The following is a 21,506-nucleotide window of genomic DNA, read 5'->3' on the forward strand; positions in this document are numbered from 1 at the left end:
AACAGCTTCCTCCCCACAGCCATCAGGCTATCAAATATTACAACAAATAAGCTCTGAAGTACAACAGACTGATTATTATTATTGCACTATATTTGTTTATTTTTTGAATTTGTGTGTATATATACACATGGAACTTTTATTTCCCCCGTTGATAACTGTTTTACATATTCTGTTGTGCTGCAGCAAGCAAGAATTTCATTGTCCTATCTGGGACACATGACAATAAAACACTCTTGACAATAGACAATAGGTGCAGGAGGAGGCCATTCAGCCCTTCGAGCCAGCACCGCCATTCAATGTGATCATGGCTGATCATCCCCAATCAGTACCCCATTCCTGCCTTCTCTCCATATCCCCTGACTCCGCTATTTTTAAGAGCCCGGTCTAGCTCTTGAAAGTATCCAGAGAACCGGCCTCTGAGGCAGAGAATTCCACAGACTCAACACTTTCTGGGTGAAAAAGTGTTTCCTCGTCTCCGTTCTAAATAACCATATAACCATATAACAATTACAGCACGGAAACAGGCCATCTCGGCCCTACAAGTCCGTGCCGAACAATTTTTTTCCCCTTAGTCCCACCTGCCTGCACTCATACCATAACCCTCCATTCCCTTCTCATCCATATGCCTATCCAATTTATTCTTAAATTATACCAACGAACCTGCCGCCACCACTTCCACTGGAAGCTCATTCCACACCGCTACCACTCTCTGAGTAAAGAAGTTCCCCCTCATGTTACCCCTAAACTTCTGTCCCTTAACACTCTTGACAATAGACAATCGGTGCAGGAGTAAGCACATTACTCCTGGGTAAGCACATTAAATGGCTTACCCCTCTGTGCCAACATGTTGCCCCTCAGTTTACTATTAGATCTGTCCCCTCTCACCTTAAACCTATGTTCTCTGGTCCTCGATTCCCCTACTCTGAGCAAGAGACTCTGTGCGTCTACCCGATCTATTCCTCTCATGATTTTACACACCTCTATAAGATCACCCCTCATCCTCCTGCGCTCCAAGGAATAGAGACCCAGCCTGCTCAACCTCTCCCTGTAGCTCAGGCCCTCGAGTCCTGGCAACATCCTCGTAAATCTTCTCTGCACCCTTTCCAGCTTGACAACATCTTTCCTATAACACGGTGCCCAGAACTAAACACAATACTCTAAATGTAGCCTCACTATAACAGCACCATGACCTCCCAACTTCTATACTCAATACTGTGACTGATGAAGGCCAATGTGCCCATAGGTCTTGCATTTCGGCACCATAACATTTTGGAAAATAGCAGGAACAGGCCCTTCGGCCAGCTGTGTCCATACTGGACATGATTCCAAGTCCTATTGCTATCTGACTGCACGCACTAATCAAGAATCTGTATATCGCTGCTATAAAAATATCCACTGGTGTGGCCTCCACAGCCTTCTGTGGCAAAGAATTCCGCAGATTCACCACCGACTGGCGAAATAAATTCCTACTCGTCTCCTTCCTAAAGGAACATCCTTTAATTCTGAGGCTGTGACCTCTGGTCCTAGACTCTCCCACTAGTGGAAACATCCTCTCCGCATCCACTCTATCCAATCCTTCCACTATTCGGTAAGTTTCAATGAGGTCCTTTGTACTATGTGCCTTCACCTTTATTTCGCTTGGGCTTGTGTACAAAAACAAGGTTGTTCGAACATCGCTGGTCAGGCCGCATTTGGAGTATTGTGAGCAGTTTTGGGCACTATATCTGAGGAAGGATGTACGGGCTCTGGAGAGGGTCCAGAGGAGAATGATCCCAGGAATGAGTGGGTTAACCTATGAGGATGCTAGGAGACTGCAAGGTGACTTGGATAGGCTGGGTGAGTGGGCAAATGTTTGGCAGATGCAGTATAATGTGGATAAATGTGAGGTTATCCATTTTGGTGGCAAAAACAGGAAAGCAGACTATTATCTAAATGGTGGCCGACTAGGAAAAGGGGAGATGCAGCGAGACCTGGGTGTCATGGTACACCAGTCATTGAAAGTGGGCATGCAGGTGCAGCAGGCAGTGAAGAAAGCGAATGGTATGTTAGCTTTCATAGCAAAAGGATTTGAGTATAGGAGCAGTAAGGTTCTACTGCAGTTGTACAGGGTCTTGGTGAGACCACACCTGGAGTATTGCGTACAGTTTTGGTCTCCAAATCTGAGGAAGGACATTATTGCCATAGAGGGAGTGCAGAGAAGGTTCACCAGACTGATTCCTGGGATGTCAGGACTGTCTTATGAAGAAAGACTGGATAGACTTGGTTTATACTCTCTAGAATTTAGGAGATTGAGAGGGGATTTTATAGAAACTTACAAAATTCTTAAGGGGTTGGACAAGCTAGATGCAGGAAGATTGCTCCCGATGTTGGGGAAGTCCAGGACAAGGGGTCACAGCTTAAGGATAAGGGGGAAATCCTTTAAAACCGAGATGAGAAGAACTTTTTTCACACAGAGAGTGGTGAATCTCTGGAACTCCCTGCCACAGAGGGTAGTCGAGGCCAGTTCATTGGCTATATTTAAGAGGGAGTTAGATGTGGCCCTTGTGGCTAAGGGGATCAGAGGGTATGGAGAGAAGGCAGGTACGGGATACTGAGTTGGATGATCAGCCATGATCATATTGAATGGCGGTGCAGGCTCATGGCCTGATGGGGCCGAATGGCCTACTCCTGCACCTAATTTCTATGTTTCTATGAGCGTTTGACAGCACTGGAGTACCAGCTGGAGTTTAGAAAGATGAGGTGGGGGGGGGACCTCATTGAAACGTACAGAAAAGTGAAAGGCCTGGATAGAGTGGATGTGGAGAAGATGTTTCCACTAGTGGGAGAGTCTAGAACTAGAGGGCACAGCCTCAGAATTAAAAGACGTTCTTTTAGGAAGGAGATGAGGAGGAATTTCTTCAGTCAGAGGGTGGTGAATCTGTGGAATTCATTGCCACAGACGGCTGTGGAGGCCAAGTCAACGGGTATTGTGAAGGCAGAGATAGATTATTAATTAGTGCGGGTGTTGGGGGTTATGGGGAGAAGGCAGGAGAATGGGGTTTGGAGGGAGAGACAGATCAGCCGTGATTGAATGGACTTGATGGGCCGAATGGCCGAATTCTGCTCCTATCACTTGTGATCTGATGATTCTATGTATCTTTACATTCTGTACGGGTGATTTAGTCAGGTGGGGAAAGAAGATCAAGAGGGAGGAATGAAAGCAGAACCATAAAGGGCCAAAGCAGGGAAGTAAAACAACAATAAAATATGCAAAAACGGGTAGTTGAGAAGTTTATTTTTAGATTAAAAACAGGAAGGCCATCTTGGGTAGAACGATAGAACAGTTTATCTAATTAAACACCTGAAAGCTTTGTATCTGGATGACAGAAAAATAGAAAATAGCTGCAGGAGTAGGCCATTCGGCCCTTCAAGCCAGCACCACCATTCATTGTGATCATGGCTGATCGACCCAATCAATAGCCCGTGCCTGCCTTCTCCCCACATCCCTTGATTCCACTAGCACCTAGAGCACTATCTAACTCTATAAATGACAAAGTCTGCTTGCATAGAAACATAGAAAATAGTTGCAGGAGTAGGCCATTCGACCCTTCTAGCCTGCACCACCATTCAATATGATCATGGCTGATCATCCAACTCGGTATCCTGTACCTGCCTTCTCTCCATACCCCCTGATCCCTTTAGCTACAAGGGCCACATCTAACTCCCTCTTAAATAAGGCCAATGAACTGGCCTCAACTACCTCTCTCCGGAAGCTGAAGAAGGGTTTCGGCCCGAAACGTCGCCTATTTCCTTCGCTCCATAGATGCTGCTGCACCCGCTGAGTTTCCCCAGCAATTTTGTGTACCTTCGATTTTCCAGCATCTGCAGTTCCCTTTTGAACACTTTGTCTACTCCACTGCGATATCTCCTCAAGGTATGCCTACTTTGAAGAAGTTCTCCTCCTCTCTCCGGAGCTGAAGAATGGGTTTCGGCCCGAAACGTCGCCTTTTCCTTCGCTCCTAGATGCTGCTGCACCCGCTGAGTTTCCCCAGCAATTTTGTGTACCTTGGCCTCAACTACCTTCTGGGGCAGGGAATTCCACAGATTCGCCACTCTCTGTGTGAAAAATGTTTTTCTCATCTCGGTCCTAAAAGATTTCCCCTCTATCCTTAAACTGTGACCCCCTGTTCTGGACTTCCCCAACATCGGGAACAATCTTCCTGCATCTAGCCTGTCCAACCCCTTAAGAATTTTGTACGTTTCTATAAGATCCCCCCCTCAATCTTCTAAATTCTAGCGAGTACAAGCCGGGTCTATCCAGCCTTTCTTCATATGAAAGTCCTGCCATCCCAGGAATCAGTCTGGTGAACCTTCTCTGTACTCCCTCTATGTCAAGAATGTCTTTCCTCAGATTAGGAGAAAAAAAACTTACCCATTGATTATAACACTATGTTCACATTTTATTTATCAAGAGACAATGCCCAAACGTTGAGCTCGCTTCTTCCGATTGGAGTGTACTGTAGTGAAAGAATTAGAACTAGCTCCTTGTATTTTGTCAACAAATGGCATGTAAAAGCGATCGATCTCCAGATATTGCGCTTGCTATCAGCTCTGGTGAAATCGCCCATTGGAATATTGACCCAGCCATTTCCAAGTATAATTTGTATTGGCATGTTGAGTGTTTTGAGTTTAGTTTATTGTCACGTGTACAATGCATGGTTCCAATCGAGCCATTTACAGTGTACAGATACATGATAAGGGAATAAATGTGTATCCAAGAGAGAGTTACGTGCCTGTCCCACTTGGCGATTTTTATTTTCAGGCAAGTGCCGGCGAATGTTATAGTCCTTGCAGGGTGCCGTAAAACCAGCGACAACCTACGCCATCCTGGCGACCACTTACGACAGCACCTACGTCAAGCTATGCTCATGGGCGTCAAACACAACGTCGCCGAAAAACGCTACGACTTTTTGCGCGACTGAGGAGACTTCTCCCGGCCACCACCGGCGAACTTGTGGTGACAATACTAGTCGCCTAAACAATCGCCCAAGTGCGACAGGCCCATTAGATTTAGCTCTTAGGGCTAACGGAATCAAGGGATATAGGGAGAAGGTAGTCAAAAACGCGGGAGAAATTCAGCGGGTGCAGCAGCATCTATGGAGCGAAGGAAATAGGCAACGTTTCGGGCCGAAACCCTTCCTCAGACTGATGGGGGGGTGGCGGGGAGAAGAAAGGAAAAAGGAGGAGGAGGAGCCCGAGGGCTGAGGGATGGGAGGAGACAGCAAGGGCTAACAAAATTGGGAGAATTCAATGTTCATGCCCGCAGGATGCGGACTCCCCAAGCGGAATATGAGGTGCTGTTCCTCCAATTTCCGGTGTTGCTCGCTCAGGCCATGGAGGAGACCCAGGACAGAGAGGTCGGATGGGGAATGAGAGGGGGAGTTGAAGTGCTGAGCCACCGGGAGTTCAGGTTGGTTCTTGCGGACCGAGCAGGAACTGGGTACTGATTGGGGATGATCAGCCATGATCATATGGAATGGCGGTGCTGGCTCGAAGGGCCGAGTGGCCTACTCCTGCACCTATTTACTGTGTTTCTGTGTAGCTTTCGGGGTAGCGACAAACCTGTACGTCCTTGGCGTGTGGGAGGAAATCGAAGAGCTGAGAAAACGCGTGCAGTCACGTGGAGAAAGTGCAAACTCCGCACAGGCAAGCACCCGTAATCGGGATTGAACCTGGGTCTTTGGCGCTGTAGGGCAGCAACTCTACTGCTGGGCCGCCCATTCTGTGCTAACTATGCCATCGTCAAACATTTTTTTTTTTAGATTGGTAGATGATTGTAAATATTGACTGTGTTGTAAATATTTAATCTAATGAGCCTCCTGGTTCCTCAACTGTAAAGAGCGAAGCTTTGGTGATTAGTAACTCATTCTTCCCATAGGTTCAGTCTGTTTGATTCTACCTCTTACCGCTTATCATTGCGACATTTAGCGGACTTCCCCATTGTTGCTTCTTGAAGCCAATTATGAGGTGAAAGGAACTGCAGATGCCGCTTTGCACTGAAGATAGATACAATAGATACATAGATATTAAAGATGGAATAGCAGCACATTTGGAAAGTGGTGAAATCATTGGACAAAGTCAGCATGGATTTACAAAAGGTAAATCATGTCTGACGAATCTTATAGAATTCTTCGAGGATGTAACTAGTAGCGTGGATAGGGGAGAACCAGTGGATGTGGTGTATCTGGACTTCCAGAAGGCTTTCGACAAGGTCCCACATAAGAGATTAGTATACAAACTTAAAACACACGGCATTGGGGGTTCAGCATTGATGTGGATAGAGAACTGGCTGGCAAACAGGAAGCAAAGAGTAGGAGTAAACGGGTCCTTTTCACAATGGCAGGCAGTGACTAGTGGGGTACCGCAAGGCTCAGTGCTGGGACCCCAGCTATTTACAATATATATTAATGATCTGGATGAGGGAATTGAAGGCAATATCTCCAAGTTTGCGGATGTCACTAAGCTGGGGGGCAGGGTTAGCTGTGAGGAGGATGCTAGGAGACTGCAAGGTGACTTGGATAGGCTGGGTGAGTGGGCAAATGTTTGGCTGATGCAGTATAATGTGGATAAATGTGAGGTTATCCATCTTGGTGGCAAAAACAGGAAAGCAGACTATTATCTAAATGGTGGCCGATTAGGAAAAGGGGAGATGCAGCGAGACCTGGGTGTCATGGTACACCAGTCATTGAAAGTAGGCATGCAGGTGCAGCAGGCAGTGAAGAAAGCGAATGGTATGTTAGCTTTCATAGCAAAAGGATTTGAGTATAGGAGCAGGGAGGTTCTGCTGCAGTTGTACAGGGTCTTGGTGAGACCACACCTGGAGTATTGCGTACAGTTTTGGTCTCCAAATCTGAGGAAGGACATTATTGCCATAGAGGGAGTGCAGAGAAGGTTCACCAGACTGATTCCTGGGATGTCAGGACTGTCTTATGAAGAAAGACTGGATAGACTTGGTTTATACTCTCTAGAATTTAGGAGATTGAGAGGGGATCTTATAGAAACTTACAAAATTCTTAAGGGGTTGGACAGGCTAGATGGAGGAAGATTGCTCCCGATGTTGGGGAAGTCCAGGACAAGGGGTCACAGCTTAAGGATAAGGGGGAAATCCTTTAAAACCGAGATGAGAAGAAATGTTTTCACACAGAGAGTGGTGAATCTCTGGAACTCTCTGCCACAGAGGGTAGTCGAGGCCAGTTCATTGGCTATATTTAAGAGGGAGTTAGATGTGGCCCTTGTGGCTAAAGGGATCAGAGGGTATGGAGAGAAGGCAGGTACGGGATACTGAGTTGGATGATCAGCCATGATCATATTGAATGGCGGTGCAGGCTCGAAGGGCCGAATGGCCTACTCCTGCACCTAATTTCTATGTTTCTATGTTTCTAAGTGCTGGAGTAAGTCAGCGGGTCAGGCTACGTCTCTGGGGAGAAGCAATAGCTGACGTTTCGGCTCGAGACCCTTCTTCACACTCTGATCACAGTCTGATGAAGGGTCTCGGCCCGAAACGTCACCTGCACCTTTTCTGCTGAGATCCTGCCTGTCCCGCTGAGTTACTCCAGCGCTTTGTGTCTATCGTCTACGAGGTAAAAGGGGTTATGGGGAGAAGGCAGGAGAATGGGGTGTGATTGTGAAAGATAGACCAGCCATGATTGAATGGCGGACTAGACTTGATGGGCCGAATGGCCTAATTCTGCGCCTGGAACTTATGAAAAGCTTACTTTTGTTTGCAGGTTTTTTCAGACAATGGGTTTACAGTTAACATATAAAAGTACAGCACAAGAACAGGCCCAGTGCCCCACAATATCTGTGCTGAAGATGACCCCTAGACAAACTCTTGCTCTGCATATCATTCATATCCTCATATTTTGCTTGGGGCACCTTACACCCCAGCAGTATGAACATTGACTTCTCTAATTTCAAGTAGCCCTTGCTTTCCCTCTCTCTCCATCCCCCTCCCCTTCCCAGTTCTCCCACCAGTCTTAAGGGCCTGTCCCACTTGGCCGTCATTTGCGCGCCATTTACGCGACCTCCAAAAATGTGGTCTACGCGTTGTGACGCATGTGTAGCGTGGGACGGGCGCATGGAGAGGCGTGGAGGAGTTGCGCGCGATCACGCATGTGGCACACGAGGATTTCGTGTCGCGCGCTGGCGGCCCGACGTCTCACGTGTATCGCATGGTCACGCATGGTTACGTCACCGTGCGTAACCATGCGTCGCCGCGAGCCGCACGGTATTCTAATGATGTCACGCGCACCAGACGGCATGATGACGCGTGATTTGCGCGCGACGTCGCGCGTAACGACGCGTCGACCTATTTTACATATGGCGCGAATGACGGCAAAGTGGGACAGGCCCTTAACTGTCTCCGACTACCTTTTATCTCTGTCCCGCCCACTCTCCCGACATCAGTCATCCTTGCTATTGAGGCAGTGCAGCGTAGGTTCACGGGGTTAATCCCCGAGATGGCGGGATTGTCATACGAGTAAGTATTTTGGAAAGGCTGGGTTTGTAGTCACTGGAATTTAGAAGGATGAGAGGAGATCTTATAGAAAATTTCCCAATGTTGGGGGAGTCCAGAACCAGGGGCCACAGTCTAAGAATAAAGGGGAGTCCATTTAAAACTGAGATGAGAAAAAACATTTTCACCCAGAGAGTTGTGAATTTGTGGAATTCTCTACCACAGAGGGCAGTGGAGGCCAATTCACGGGATCAATTTAAAAGATAGTTAGATAGAGCTCTAGGGGCTAATGGAATCAAAGGATATGGGGAGAAGGCAGGCACGGGGCACTGATTGTGGATGATCAGCCATGATCACAATGAATGGCGGTGCTGGCTCGGAGGGCCAAATGGCCTCCTCCTGCACCTATTTTCTATGTTTTAGTCTGAAGAAGGGTCTCGACCCGAAATGTCACCCATTCCTTCTCTCCAGAGATGCTGCCTGTCCCACTGAGTTACTCCAGTAGTTTGTGTCTACCTTCGATTTAAACCAGCATCTGCAGTTCTTTCCTACACATAATCCATATTCTGCCATTCCTTGCATATCCACGCGCCTATCCAAAAGTCTACTAAATACCACTTTCATATCTGCTTCCATCACCACCCCTGGCAGCGCTCCAGAGTTCCAGGTACTCACCAACCTCTGTGTTTTAAAACAAAGCTTGTCCTGCATACTTTTTTAATCTTTGCCCCACTCACCTTGTTGGTATCATTTGTGCATTTCACAATGGGCTAAGTGTTCGGCTGGCAACCGGAAGGTAGCCGGTTCGAATCCCGCTTGGAGTGCATACTGTCGTTGTGTCCTTGGGCAAGACACTTCACCCACCTTTGCCTGTGTGTGAATGTGTGTGAGTGATTGGTGGTGGTCGGAGGGGCCGTAGGCGCAGATTGGCAGCCACGCTTCCGTCAGTCTGCCCCAGGGCAGCTGTGGCTACAGAAGTAGCTCACCGCCACCGAGTGTGACTGAGGAGTGAATGAATAATGCGATGTAAAGCGCCTTGAGTATTAGAAAGGCGCTATATAAATCCCATCCATTATTATTATTATTTCTATCACTGGCCTTCGTACGTGGTCCTTGATTATTGCCAGGTGTCGATCTATAAACTTTGGAACAAGTCCAACCGTTGATTGACATAAGATTCGCTAAAGGTTGGATACATTCCCTGCCGACCACTGATCACCCATTCACATGAGTCTAGTTTAGAGATACAACGCGGTAACAGGCCCTTCGGCCCTTCAAGCCAACACCGCCATTGTCTGCAGAATAAAGCTGGTGTGTTTGGCTCGTTGGTCGGTGTGGACTCGGTGGGCCGAAGGGCCTGTTTCCAGGCTGTACTAAAACCAAGCTCTGGCAGCTGAGCGGCTGTTAAAGTACAGCTAAAGGGCCTGTGGGTTTCAGGCATGCCGCTGGGATAGAAAAGTATAACTATGTATGCTTATCCGTTTTGTAGGATAAATACCGATATTCAGTGTCTTTCCTCACCTTTTTCAGCAGGTGCAGAGTCAGGGGCTGAGGACCCAGACTTCAATTGGGATGAATATCTCGAAGAAACGGGTGCCAGTCCTGCTCCGCACAATTCATTTAAACACGTACGTATGTGCCTTCTTCTACAAAATGATATGAACGTCCAGTATTTTAGCTTTTAGTTTTTGAGAGATACAGCACGGAAGCAGGCCATTCAGCCCACCCAGTCCTCACCGACCAGCGATCCCCGCACACTTGCACTATCATACACACGCCAGGGACAATTTGCATTCGTACCAGGCCAATTAGCCTACAAACCATGCACGTCTTTGGAGTGTGGGATGAAACCGAAGATCTCGGAGAAAACCCACGGGTCGATGGGAGAGGGGAGAAGAGGGAGTGACCGGGTGAGACTGGTCCTTGATGATGCTGCTGGCCTTGCCGAGGCAGCGTGAGGTGTAGATGGAGTCAATGGAAAGTTGGTTTGTGTGATAGTGTTACACTTGGAAACAGGCCATTCGATCCATCACATCCAGGTTATCCCCGTACACCAGTTTTATCCGACTGTCTGTGGCCAAATTACAGTAGCCAATCTGAGGAAGGACATTATTGCCATAGAGGGAGTGCAGAGAAGGTTCACCAGACTGATTCCTGGGATGTCAGGACTTTCTTATGAAGAAAGACTGGATAGACTCGGCTTGTACTCGCTAGAATTTAGGAGATTGAGGGGGGATCTTATAGAAACTTACAAAATTCTTAAGGGATTGGACAGGCTAGATGCAGGAAGATTGTTCCCGATGTTGGGGAAGTCCAGAACAGGGGGTCACAGTTTAAGGATAAAGGGGAAATCTTTTAGGACCGAGATGAGAAAAACATTTTTCACACAGAGAGTGGTGAATCTCTGGAATTCTCTGCCACAGAATGTAGTTGAGGCCAGTTAAGAGGGAATTAGATGTGGCCCTTGTGGCTAGAGGGATCAGGGGGTATGGAGAGAACGCAGGTACAGGATACTGAGTTGGATGATCAGCCATGATCATATTGAATGGCGGTGCAGGCTCGAAGGGCCGAATGGCCTACTCCTGCACCTATTTTCTATGTTTCTATGACCTACAAACCTGCACGTCTTTGGGGCGTGGGGGGAAACCGAAGATCTCAGAGAAAACCCACGCAGGTCACGGGGAGAACGTACAAACTCCGTACAAACAGCTGAGTAGTAGCTCTACTCAACAACCAAAAATCTGCAGCCTCCTTTAGCTCTGGTATTTTATTTAATTCACGTGTTTAATCGATAATGTTTTATTATTAATGTTTAATGTTTCATGTGTCACTCCTAACTGTCACTGTCTGTCACGTTGTCACTTGCGGGCGGGGCACCAAGGCAAATTCCTTGTATGTGAATACTTGGCCAATAAACTTATTCATTCATTCACCCGTGGTCGGGAACGCGCCCGTGTCTCTGGCGGCTGCGAGGCAGCAACTCCACCACCGCAGGTTTTCAGATCACCTCCAGTGTCGCTAGCTAAATGCAGCACGTGTGTATCAGGAGGACAGCAGATCACTCCGTTAAATTGTTCTGATATAATTTTTTTCTTTTTATTTATATAGCACATTTTTAGTCAACTTGCATTGACCCCAAAGTGCTTCACATAATTACATCCACACACACAGGCAAAGGTGGGTGAAGTGTCTTGCCCAAGGACTCAACGACAGTATGCACTCCAAGCGGGATTCGAACCAGCTACTTCCGGTTGCCAGCCGAACACTTAGCCCATTGTGCCATCTGTCGTTAATATCAGCCTTGCGATAATAAATCGCAAGGCTGATGCAAGACTCTGCCTTGAAGGTGGGGGAGTGCCTTTAAGTACAGGACTCACAAACCATTACTGAGCAATAGTATTAGCATGCAGGTTGTTTAAATGGAGGGTTTACATTAATCTTTGATCATGTCATAGTAAATAAGGTTGATTGAACCTATAATCACTCTGGATTATTAAGTATGTTATAATTCATTCTTTATTTAGCCGCGATTAAGTCATTACTGTTCTACATCCTGTAGCATGTGGTTGAAAATAAATAATCCTCACATTGTAGACTATTACTTAAGGTGGGTGGGTCAAGTATTAGGCAATGCTAAGTGACTGGTGATTTAATAGACCCACTTAGTTACACTTTTTTTTTTGAACTGGATTAAACTATTTTAGTATAGTTTTCAGATGAACAACAAAAATTTAATGAAAGACACAGAGTGCTGGAGTAACTCAGCGGGTCAGGCAGCATCTGTGGAGAACATGGATAGGTGACGTTTCACAGAGTGCTGGAGTAACTCAGCGGGTCAGGCAGCATCTGTGGAGAACATGGATAGGTGACGTTTCACAGAGTGCTGGAGTAACTCAGCGGGTCAGGCAGCATCTGTGGAGAACATGGATAGGTGACGTTTCACAGAGTGCTGGAGTAACTCAGCGGGTCAGGCAGCATCTGTGGAGAACATGGATAGGTGACGTTTCACAGAGTGCTGGAGTAACTCAGCGGGTCAGGCAGCATCTGTGGAGAACATGGATAGGTGACGTTTCACAGAGTGCTGGAGTAACTCAGCGGGTCAGGTAGCATCTGTGGAGAACATGGATAGGTGACGTTTCACAGAGTGCTGGAGTAACTCAGCGGGTCAGGCAGCATCTGTGGAGAACATGGATAGGTGACGTTTCACAGAGTGCTGGAGTAACTCAGCGGGTGCAGCAGCATCTATGGAGCTAAGGAAATAGGCAACGTTTCGGGTCGAAACCCTTCCGGGTTTCGGCCCGAAACTTTGCCTATTTCCAGAAGGGTTTCGGCCCGAAACGTTGCCTATTTCCTTCGCTCCATAGATGCTGCTGCACCATAACTCCGCGGGCCAGGCAGCATCTGTGGAGAACATGGATAGGTGACGTTTCACAGAGTGCTGGAGTAACTCAGCGGGTCAGGCAGCATCTGTGGAGAACATGGATAGGTGGCGTTTCGGATTGGGTCCCGATTGAAACATCACCTATCCACACTTCCATATCTGAGGATGGATGTGCTGGATTTGGAGTCTGAGACAGTAAGACTGGTGAGAGAACTGGGAAGGGGAAGGGGATGGTGAGGGCTATCTGAAGTTAGAGAAGTCAACCTTCGCAAAATTTGTTTTTCTAACCTATTTCGAAACTGAATTAAACTGATCTTTTCTCTTGCTTGTAGGTTGAAATCAGTCTCCAGAGTAGTTTCCAGCCGGGGATGAAGCTGGAAGTGGGGAATAAGACTCACCCCGACACATACTGGGTGGCCACTATCATCACCACCTGCGGCCAGCTACTCCTGCTGCGATACAGTGGTTACGGGGACGATCGGCGCGCGGATTTCTGGTGCTGTGTCATGACGGCCGACCTACACCCCGTCGGCTGGTGCTCGCAGAATGAGAAGGAACTCAAACCTCCGGAAGGTAACGATTCATGTGTCGTTTGTCGACTGGCGGAGATTCATAGTTTGGTCAAACCTACAAACCCGCACGTCTCCGGAGTGTGGGAGGAAACCGGGTCGCCCGGGCAAAACTCACGGGGAGAACGTGCAAACTCCGTGCAGACGTGCGCCCGCAGTCGGGTTCGTACCCGGGTCCCCGGCGCTGTGAGGCAGCGACTCTACAGCTGCGCCACCGTCAAAGGTCAAAAGGTCAAAAACTTTATTTGCCATTTGTGCTTACACACATAGGAACTCTTGTGCGGCTATTCAGAGAGTCAAGTCAAGTCAAGTTAAAAATTAAAGATTAAAAATTTAAAAATTTAAAAAAAAAAAAAAAAATTAAACGCCCAAGCCTGATTTCTGGGAAACTTGGAGGAAAGTTTGGAAATTCCTTCGTCGGTTTTTCCGACGTCAAAACCAGCGCCGTTGGGAAGAACACGGCGGGGGAAAATATTGAGGGGAATTTTAAAAATGGGCGGGGTTGGGGAATTATCCGTGAGAACTCGGGGAGATGGGGCGGGGAAGTGATTAAGCGGTAGAGTTGCTGCCTCACGGCGCCAGTGACCCGGGTTCGATCCCGACTACGGGCGCTGTCTGTACGGAATCTGCACGTTCTCCCCGTGACCTGCGTGGGTTTTCTCCGCGATCTTCGGTTTCCTCCCACACTCCAAAGACGTACAGGTTTGTAGGTTAATTGGCTTGGTGTAAGTGTCAATTGCCCTGAGGGTGTGTAGGATTGTGCTAGTGTACGGGGGTTGCTGGGCGGTGCGGACTCGGTGGGCCGAAGGGCCTGTTTCCGTGCTATATCTCTAAACTAAACTTAAAGACTTTGAGTTTGTTCAGACACGGGCTCCAAGCTCTACCCATACCTGGGCTTCACCAACAAAGTACAAAGCCCCTGTAGCCATCCCTCCACAGGAGGCAGTGGGTCGGAATAAGTGAGTTGCCGACTTGGATTCAGTTCCGTTTAGTGTATTGTCACGTGTACCGAGGTACAATGAAAAGCTTTTGTTGCGTGCTATCCAGTCAGCGGAAAGACAATACGTGATTACAAGCGAGCCGTCCACAGTGTACAGATACATGATAAGGGAATAACGTTTAGGGCAAGGTAAAGCCAGCACAGACCGATCAAGGATAGTCCGAGGGTCTCCAGTGAGGTAGATAGTAGTTCAGGACCGCTCTCTAGTTGGTGGTAGGATGGTTCAGTTGCCTGATAACAGCTGGGAAGAAACTGTCCCTGAATCTGGAGGTGTGCGTTTTCACACTTCTGTACCTCTTGCCCGATGGGAGAGTGGAGAAGAGGGAGTGGCAAGGAAGGGGAAAGGTTCCTGGTTTAATATGCCTGGTGGCTTTTATTGTGTGTTCCTGAACTTTATGAACAATTCAATGCGTGTGTGTCTCTGTGTGTCTGTCTCTAAGTGCGAGGAAGGTCCACATTTCTGGGTTTCCTATTCCAAACTCCATAACCGAACCGTTTTAATCCATTGCTGTTGATCAATAAAGATCCAAGACACAACTGCCATGATGAAAACAAACTGTATGTTTAGTTTTCTTTGGAAATACAGCGTGGAAACAGGCCCTTCAGTCCACCGAGTCCGCACCGACCAGCGATCCCCGCACACTTGCACCACCCTATACACTAGGGACAATTTATATTTATGCCAAGCCAATGAACCTACAAATCTGAAGAAGGGTCTCGACCCGAAACGTCGCCCATTCCTTCTCTCCAGAGATGCTGCCTCACCCGCTGAGTTAACCCAGCATTTTGTGTCTACCTTCAACCTACAAACCTATATGTCATTGGAGTGTGGGAGGAAACCGGAGCACCTGGGGAAAACCCACGCAGGTCACGGGGAGAATGTACAAACTCCGTACAGACAGCGCCCGTAGTCGGGATCGAACCCGGGTCTCTGGCGCTGTGAGGCAGCAACTACCGCTGTGCGCGTATATGTACTTGGCTGTGGTTCCTCAGTGATTAATTTTGTGTTTCTTCTGGACTTTGACTATCATAAGTTATAGGAGCAGATTTAGGCCATTCGGCCCAGCAAGTCTACTCTGCCTTTCAATCATGGCTGATCTATCTCTCCCTCATAACCCCATTCTCCTGCCTTCTCCCCATAACCCCAGACAAACTAATGGAGGCTAGTGAAGTAAATAAAGGCCTTGCACTGAATTTTGAGAAAACTGTTCTCCAAAGATGCTAATTATGGTGAAGTATTGAATAAAGCCACAAGATCCTCTTTCCATTTCCCATAACTTTGTTTTGATCAGTAATTGGCGGATGATATAATTTGTGGTGCTTTAAATGAACTGTTCAGTGAGATGATGGGGAACTTGTATTCAACAGAACACTCAAGCATTTTATGGAAAATGTCAAATAACAATCCTTTGCTGTGTATGATATGTAGTGTGCTTCAGAAAGACCGTCATCAAGTGATACAGCGTGGAAACAGGCCCTTCGGCCCAACTTGCCCACACCAGCCAACATGCAACTACTCTAGTCCCACCTGCCTGTGTTTGGCCCATGTCCCTCCAAACCTGTCCTATCCACGTACCTGTCTAAATGTTTCTTAGACATTGCGATAGTCCCTGCCTCATGTACCTCCTCTAGCAGCTCGTTCCATACACCCACCACCCTCTGTGTGGAAAAAGTTACCCCTCAGATTCCCGTTCAATCATTCCCCCTCTCACCTTCAACATATGTCTTCTGGTTCTCGAACCCCCTTCTCTGGCCAAGAGACTGTGTGCCTACCCGATCTATTCCTCTCATGATTTTGTACACCCCTGTAAGATCACCCCTCAAGATGGCCGTATTCAGTTCCTAATTAGAGCTTGCTTTAATCTTATACAGTTTGGGATATGAAATCCTGTAAGGAAATGCTTAATATAAAGGTTAAAAAGTATCAGATATGTGAGGAAAAAGAATTATGCAGGTGAATTTGCTCGAATGAATGAATGAATAAGTTTATTGGCCAAGTATTCACATACAAGGAATTTGCCTTGGTGCTCTGCCCGCAAGTGACAACATGACATACAGTGACAGTTAGGAATGACACATAAAACATTAAACATTAATAATAAAACATTATCGATTAAACATGTGAATTAAATAAAATACCAGATCAAAGGGAGGCTACAGATTTTTGGTTATTGAGTAGAGCAACTACTCGTGGGAAAAAAGCAGTTTTTGTGTCTGGCTGTGGCAGCTTTGACAGATTTAGACATTCAGCGCTGAAACAGGCCCTTCGGCCCACCGAGTCCACGCCGACCAGCATTCCCCGCACATGAACACTATCCTAAACACACATTAGGGCCAATTTACATTTTTTTACACCAAAAATAATTAACTTAAAAAAACCTGTACGTCTTTGGAATGTGGGAGGAAACCGGAGCACCCGGAGAAAACCCACGTGGTCACGGGGAGACCGTACAAAATCCATACAGGCAGCACCCATAGTCAGGATCGAACCTGGGACCCTGGGTCTCTGGCGATGTAAGGCAGCAACTCTACCGCTGCGCCACCGTGCCAACCTGTGTTAGGTGTCTGACACAGGGTGATAGGTGTCTGAATTGATAATGAAAGTGGCAATACCAAGTATGAAACACTGCAAATACTATTGTCCTTGTAACTTTTTAATGACAAACGTGCTTGCTGTCGATTTGGTTTAGTTTAGAGATACAGCGTGGAAACAGGCCCTTCGGCCCACCGAGTCCGCGCCGACCAGCGATCCCCGCACACTAGGGATGATTTACAATATTGTCAAAGCCAATTACCCGACAAACCTGTACGTCTTTGGAATGTGGGAGGAAACTGCAGATAGAGAAAACCCGCGCAGGTCACAGGAAGAACGTGCAAACTCCATACAGACAGTTCAGTTTAGTTTAGTTTACTGTCACGTGTACCAAGTTAGAGTGAAAAGCTTTTGTTGTGTGCTATCCAGTCAGCAGAAAGACAATACATTGATTACAATCGAGCCTTTTGCATGATAAGAGAATAATGTTTAGTGCAAGGTAAAGCCAGCAAAGTCCAATCAAGGATAGTCTGAGGTGGACAAAAATGCTGGAGAAACTCAGCGGGTGAGGCAGCATCTATTGAGCGAAGGAATAGGTGACGTTTCGGGTCGAGACCTGGAGAGCATCTATGGAGCGAAGGAATAGGTGACGTTTTGGGTCGAGACCTGGAGAGCATCTATGGAGCGAAGGAATAGGCGACGTTTCAGACAGCACCCGTAGTCGGGATTGAACCGGCGTTGTCTGCCGCTGTGAGACAGCGACTCTACCACCGTGCCGCTCTGCCACACAATGGGACAAGGTGAAATACTTGTAATCATTGTCGACTCTGAGAACTATTTAGCTGAGACCACGAAATTGCGTTCTTGTTTAGTTCAGTTTGGAGCTGCTGCGCAGAAGCAGGCCCTTCAGCCCACGTGGGCCCGTGACTAGCATCGATCACCCGTTCTACACTAGTTCTGGGTCACCGCACTTTCCCACCCACTCCCTACGCACTACTAAGGGGCAATTTGCAGAGAAAGATAACGATGCATTTAAAATGTACAATTGACCGACAAACCCGCACGTCTTTTTGTGAGGGTGCGTGACGAATCGCACGAGATCTCGGGGAGAACGTGCGAACTCCACACAGACACACGCACACGCGCACACAGACACAGACCACCTGAGCTCAGGATCGAACCCGGGTCTCTGCTGCTGTGAGGCAAGTGAAATTAATTTCACCGCCCCTTTACACACTTTGGAATTATAATTAGACTGTTGACCTGATGTAACCCAGTCGCTCAACTCAATAACGCGTTTTAAAATATAATATCAGTCAAATGGAAAGATATCCCTGAGCTGATACGAGTTAATCTGTAGATTAAATGCACAGGCAGGCTTTGTTTTTTTTCAATATTAATCAACATCGTTATATTACTCGTTATGGGGAAACCAGAATTATATATTCACTGGAATTTAGAAAGATGAGAGGGGATCTTATAGAAACACATAAAGGGATTGGACAGGCTAGATGCATGAAAAATGTTCTGACTGGTTTCCTCCCAAACTCCAAAGACGAACAGGTTTGTTGGTAACTTGGTTTTGGTAAAAGTGTCAATTGTCCCTGGTGTGTGCAGGATAGTGTTAGTGTGGGGGGGGCACGGACTCGGTGGGCCGAAGGGCCTGTTTCCGCGCTGTATCTCTAAACTAAATTTTTTTTATGTTTACACTTTGACAATTCGAGTATTTTTTAGTGCGCGGTAAAGATTGAATAACATTAATATGAAGAAAGAGAGCGTTTGCCAGCGAGTTCCCCCCCCCCCCCCCCCACCCCATCATCCACATGTTGGGGGGGGTGATCTCTGTAGATCAATAGTGAAGATACAGTTGTCGCAAAAGCAAGCCAAGCATCGTAACCTCGCGTGTGTGGGGAGGAACTGCAGATGCTGCTTTAAACCGGAGATAGACAAAGTGCAGTGGATGTAAGTAAGTAAGTAAGTTTATTGGCCAAGTATTCACATACAAGGAATTTGCCTTGGTGCTCCGCCCACAAGTAACAACATGACATACAGTGACAGCTACGAATGACTGAGAAAAAACGAAACATTATTAATAATAAAACATTAATGATAAAACACCATTGATCAAGCACGTGAATATTGATTTCTCTTTCAAGAGAGAGCTAGATAGGGCTCTTAAAAATATTGGAGTCGGGGGGTATGGGGTGAAGGCAGGAATGGGGTACTGATTGGGGATGATCAGCCATGATCACATCAAATGGCGGTGCTGGCTCGAAGGGCCAAATGGCCTCCTCCTGCACCTATTGTCTATTGTCTATTGTCTAACTTCAAGTAACCCTTGCTTTCCCTCCCTCTCCATCCCTCCCCCACCCAAGTAGTGCCAGCTTCAAAGTCGACTTGTTGAGTCTCTTTGTCTGTAACTCATTTTCACCTAGCCCACAGCTAACAATGGCCCGTCTCCTTCATCATCGTTTCTTTCTGTTGCCCATCTTTCGTTCAGTTCTTCTATCTCCCTCTCCACATCACCGTCTGTAACTCCCTCATTCCCCTCTCCCCTGACTCTCAGTCTGAAGAAGGGTCTCGACCCCGAAACGTCACCCATTCCATCTCTCCAGAGACGCTGCCCGTCCCACCGAGTTACTCCAGCGTTTTGTGTCTTGCCCGCTGGAGTAACTATGCGGGTCAGGCATCATCTATGGAGAGAGGGAAACAGGTGACGTCTCGGGTCGAGACCCTTCTTCAGACATGAGTGAATCAGCATCGGATTTTTCCACTGCCGTTCAATCATCAACAAGGCAGAGGTTTCGAGTGCGATGGGGCCTCTTAAGGGCACTTAGGAGTGAATAATGAATGTTGATGTACCCAACAATATTGCATATTTGAATTAATTAAGAATGCCAAATCTGCATATTATTACTTCTGAATATCTGTTCCTTGAAGTGGTAATCGGATGATAATTAGTTTAATTACCACAGCATCTTTACAATTGGAGGAGTGAAGTTATCGGATGTTATTAATACTGTCTATCACAGTGACTGCCATTTACAAGATTTGACCTCGGTACTTAGCCTTTGTATTGAGTCAGAATGTGGGCAAATTGGTTCGTTTTACAAGTTAGAAATGTTACCGGAGTAGATTTAGGCCATTCGGCCCGTCGGATCTACTCCGACATTCGATCACGGCTGCCCTCCGCCTATCCCAACCCCATTTTTCTGCCTTCTCCCCATAACCCATTGACACCCGTTCTAATCAAGACCAGTTCACAAGTTTAGTTTAGTTAAGAGATACAGCGCTGAAACATCCATTCGGCCCATCGAGTCCGCGCCGATATTTTTAAGGTGGCGCGACAATAGAGGTACTGCCTCACAGCGCCAGAGTCCCGGGTTCGATCCTGACTGTCTACACAGGAGTTTGTACGTTCTCCCCGTGACCTGCGCGGGTTTACTCCGAGATCTTCGGTTTCCTCCCACACCCCAAAGACGTGCAGGTTTGTACGTTAACTGACTTGGTTAAATTGTAAATGTGTGCGTGCGTGTGTGCGAGTGTGTCTCTCTCTCTCTCTCGCTGGTCTGTGCAGACCCGGTGGGCCGAAGGGCCTGTTTCTGCGCTGTATCTCTAAACTAAACTAAGATTCCCCACCCTCTGACGAAAGAAATGTTAATTCCCGATGCACCCAAGAGATTTGCCTCCCGATCGGCCTACAAAGGAAATGAGTTGCACTTCTGTAGATGTTGGCTGCTTTCTCTTTCAAGATATTTTCTCTTTATCTCGCCACATCACACCAAGTGGAAAATCCGTGCGTGCGTGCGTGCGTGTGTGCGTCCGTGCGTGCGTGCGTGCGTGCGAGTCAAACAATGCTTTGAAGTGCTGGGGCTCTGTCTCAAGTGTCCCTGTTCTTCACCATTTTTTAACCGCTGCTTTGAAGTTAAATGTTCCTCTGTACTCTGTGCATGTTTCTGGTCTCCGATGCGATGTCAGAATCTAGGAATCCTAATTTTGTTAGATTTTGTACTTAAAGGTACTTGTTTTTCCCTGCTGTTCTGTAACGATGAACCTTGTTGGTGAATGAGACCATGTGTTGGCCTCCATTTAAGTCGGTGTTCAATCCAATGTTCCTTGTCATAGAGTGATACAGCGTGGAAACAGGCCCTTCGGCCCACCTTGCCCACACCAGCCAACATGTCCCATCCACACTAGTCCCACCTGCTTGCATTTGGCCCATATCCCTCCAAACCTGTCCTATCCATGTACCCGCCTAACTGTTTTTAGTTTTACTTTTTAGAGATACAGCGCGGAAACAGGCCTCCTCCAGCAGCTCGTTCCATTCGCCTACCACCCTCTGACCCCCTCAGATTCCTATTAAATCTTTCCGCCCTCATCCTAAACATATGTCCCCTGCTCCTCGATTCCCCTACTCTGGGCAAGAGACCCTGCGCATCTACTCGATCTACTCTCCTCATCATTTTGTACACCTCTATAAGATCACCCCTCATCCTCCTGCGCTATATTTGGGGTACTTAAAGTAGAGG

General features: G+C 47.3%; 1 protein-coding gene across 4 annotated transcripts in view; it reads left to right on the forward strand.

The window, feature by feature from the left end:
• Positions 1-21,506, forward strand: part of sfmbt2 (Scm like with four mbt domains 2) — a 100,875-nt gene that overhangs the window by 16,822 nt on the left and 62,547 nt on the right. For 3 of the 4 annotated variants that reach the window (XM_033040157.1, XM_033040156.1, XM_033040155.1), the window contains exons 3-4: positions 10,025-10,122; positions 13,208-13,448. In XM_033040157.1, coding sequence (XP_032896048.1) covers positions 10,025-10,122; positions 13,208-13,448 — 339 coding nt within the window. The remainder of the gene's footprint in view (positions 1-10,024; positions 10,123-13,207; positions 13,449-21,506) is intronic. The other variant, XM_033040158.1, reaches the window with a different exon arrangement.

This window comes from Amblyraja radiata, chromosome 21 (genome assembly GCF_010909765.2).
Source record: "Amblyraja radiata isolate CabotCenter1 chromosome 21, sAmbRad1.1.pri, whole genome shotgun sequence".
Lineage (NCBI taxonomy): Eukaryota > Metazoa > Chordata > Chondrichthyes > Rajiformes > Rajidae > Amblyraja > Amblyraja radiata.